The sequence below is a fragment of the Pteropus vampyrus genome, unplaced genomic scaffold, assembly GCF_000151845.1.
Source record: "Pteropus vampyrus isolate Shadow unplaced genomic scaffold, Pvam_2.0 Scaffold36, whole genome shotgun sequence".
Classification (NCBI taxonomy): domain Eukaryota; kingdom Metazoa; phylum Chordata; class Mammalia; order Chiroptera; family Pteropodidae; genus Pteropus; species Pteropus vampyrus.
Genome location: NW_011888817.1, coordinates 8075004 through 8077266, shown reverse-complemented (window position 1 = coordinate 8077266; position 2263 = coordinate 8075004). Strand labels below are relative to the sequence as shown.

The 2263-nt window shown below is 51.5% G+C and overlaps 1 protein-coding gene across 1 annotated transcript in view; it reads left to right on the top strand.

The window, feature by feature from the left end:
* The window catches only part of MATN1 (matrilin 1, cartilage matrix protein), a 9951-nt gene extending 9381 nt beyond the window's left edge, over nucleotides 1-570 (top strand). The window contains exon 8 of the mRNA XM_011357790.2: nucleotides 52-570. Within this exon, the coding sequence (XP_011356092.1) occupies nucleotides 52-101 (50 nt within the window). The 3' untranslated portion in view covers nucleotides 102-570. The remainder of the gene's footprint in view (nucleotides 1-51) is intronic.
* Nucleotides 571-2263: the final 1693 nt, after the last annotated feature.

The following is a 2263-nucleotide window of genomic DNA, read 5'->3' as shown; positions in this document are numbered from 1 at the left end:
ATCACTGCCCTGCTCTGGTCAACTTGTACCTTTCCTTAACTCTGAGTCCACTGGAAGCTGTGAGTAAGCGGCTGGCCATCCTGGAGAACACGATCGTCTAAGGGCACCTGTCCCCACTGCGGCTTCCCCATCTTCCCACCCCAAGCACAGCTCCCAGAGTCCTGCGTGTGTCCCCTAGAGCCCCACGTTTAGTGTAGCTTTGCCTCTTAGTGAGGGGTGTTTGGAAGGGGCAGGCCCCTGGGATGGCACCAAGCCTCTCCCTCCTCCCCCAGCCTGCTAGCCCGGCGGGGGCAGGGCTGGGGTGTGTGTTTGAGTGTGTGTACTGGGGCTGCATGAGTGGGAGCATGTGTGTGTGCCTCGGGGCAGGGGTGTGTCTGCTCCAGTGCAGTAGTGAGAACACAGGGGTGAGTGTGAGAGGGACTGCATTTGCATTTTTTCCATCAAAAGCTTAATATATTCCCATCTTTTTTTAGTTAACCCTTTGTCAACTGCAAGTACTGTGACTCTCCTTTCTGATTTCTCTATTCCTCTTTGAAAAACAATTAAATGTGATTTAACTTAAGCACTAAATGGGCCAGAGGCAGTGTGGTTATTTGAGGAGCAGGAGAAAGGACAGATGAGGGTGGCAGGTGATGGGGGTGATTTCAGGACAGCAACGGCGGTCATAGCAGTGATGAGGGCAGCAGCTCCCAACTCCAAACCCACTCACGTTTGTCCTGACTTTTCAGTTACATGTTTCTTTCTGTTTCTCATCTCATCCTCCCAGTAACCATACCCAGAACAGATGAGTCATCCCCATTTCACAGATGGGAAAGCTGAGCATCTGACTGATGAGATGACTTGCTGAGCACTGGGTCAGTTGGGGAGACAGGGCTTGCATCCAGGACTCCAGGACATCAAAAGAAAAAGGCATTGGAGAAGAAGGGCAGTGGCTCCAGATGAGAATTATTCATTCATCCATTCATTCATTCATTCATTCATGCAGACAAAAATACTTACAGAGTACATAGCCCATGTCAGACAGTGGAGAGACGGTAGCCTATGAGACAGATACAGTCCCTGCCCTTAGGGAACTTACAGTTGAGCAGGGTGCCCTGTCACCCATGCAGCTGGAGGAAAAGAGAGTGGGTTTAGGTTGTACCAGGAGCCCGTGGGGTGAGTGTGTATGTGAGGCGATGGGAAGGGTCCCAGCCTGAGCCTGGGTTGGCCCAGATACCCCTGTCGGAGCCCTCTCCATTGGTTCTGTGTGCATCAGAAGCTTCGCCAGGATCCCTGACACAGATAACTGCAGCCCCCACCTCAGGGACAGCACAAGGGAAGGACTGCTGACCCCCAAATCCTCCTAACCCCACCCAGGGTCTGCCAGCCTCTCCCAGGCCCCTCCGGAGCAGCGCCCCTCCAAAAACTCAATCCTTTGCCTCCCAGAGGAGGCACTTGGGTGATTTTCTGAACTCATTCTTGTTTAATGGAGCATTTTAGTGTTACTACTAGATTCACACTTGAGAGCATGTAAAAGGCTTTTACAAGAAACTCAGACCATCCTGGAAGATCTTCCTTAGAGGCAGTTCAAGGAAGAGGAATAACACCACCAGCAACACCCAGGAGACACATACAACAGATAACCTCACAAGAGCGATGCAACAGTCACACGACACCCCCAGGACAGGGACCAGGCCACCACCATGCACACTCCTGTGGTGACCGCTCAACCCACACTTCCCTTCTTCTGAGATTATCCCCTCTACCCCAAACACACAAACGACAGAGAGCAGGGTGACACCGTGCCGATGCAGTGTGAACCTACTTCCTGGACTCAGCTGATTGGTTAGTGGGTGAACAGCTGACCCAAACTGGGCTAATCAGTTTCTTTCTTCTGGGAATTTGGACATGGGGACACTAGCTACCTGGCTGCGGGTCCTGGAGCTGGGAGGTCTCTATCTTCTTCCAGGTGCACTAAAAGGCAGAGGTTGGAGGCCGGCATCCTCAGGAAAGAGAAAAACAGCATTCGCTGGCTTGCTGATGACTTTCCAATCCAAGGGTGTTTCAATTATTTATTGCTGTGTAACAAACTGCCCCAAAAGTTAGTGGCTTAAGACAACTTTCTATTATTGTCGCAATTCTGTGGATCAACCAGGCTCAGTTGGTAGTTCTTCTGCTTCATGTGGTGATGGCACAGTGCCCGCCCACACTTTGCCATTGTTTGGGTCTCAGCCAGGCTGAAACATCTAGCATGGCCAGCTCATGTGACTGCTGCCTTGGTAGA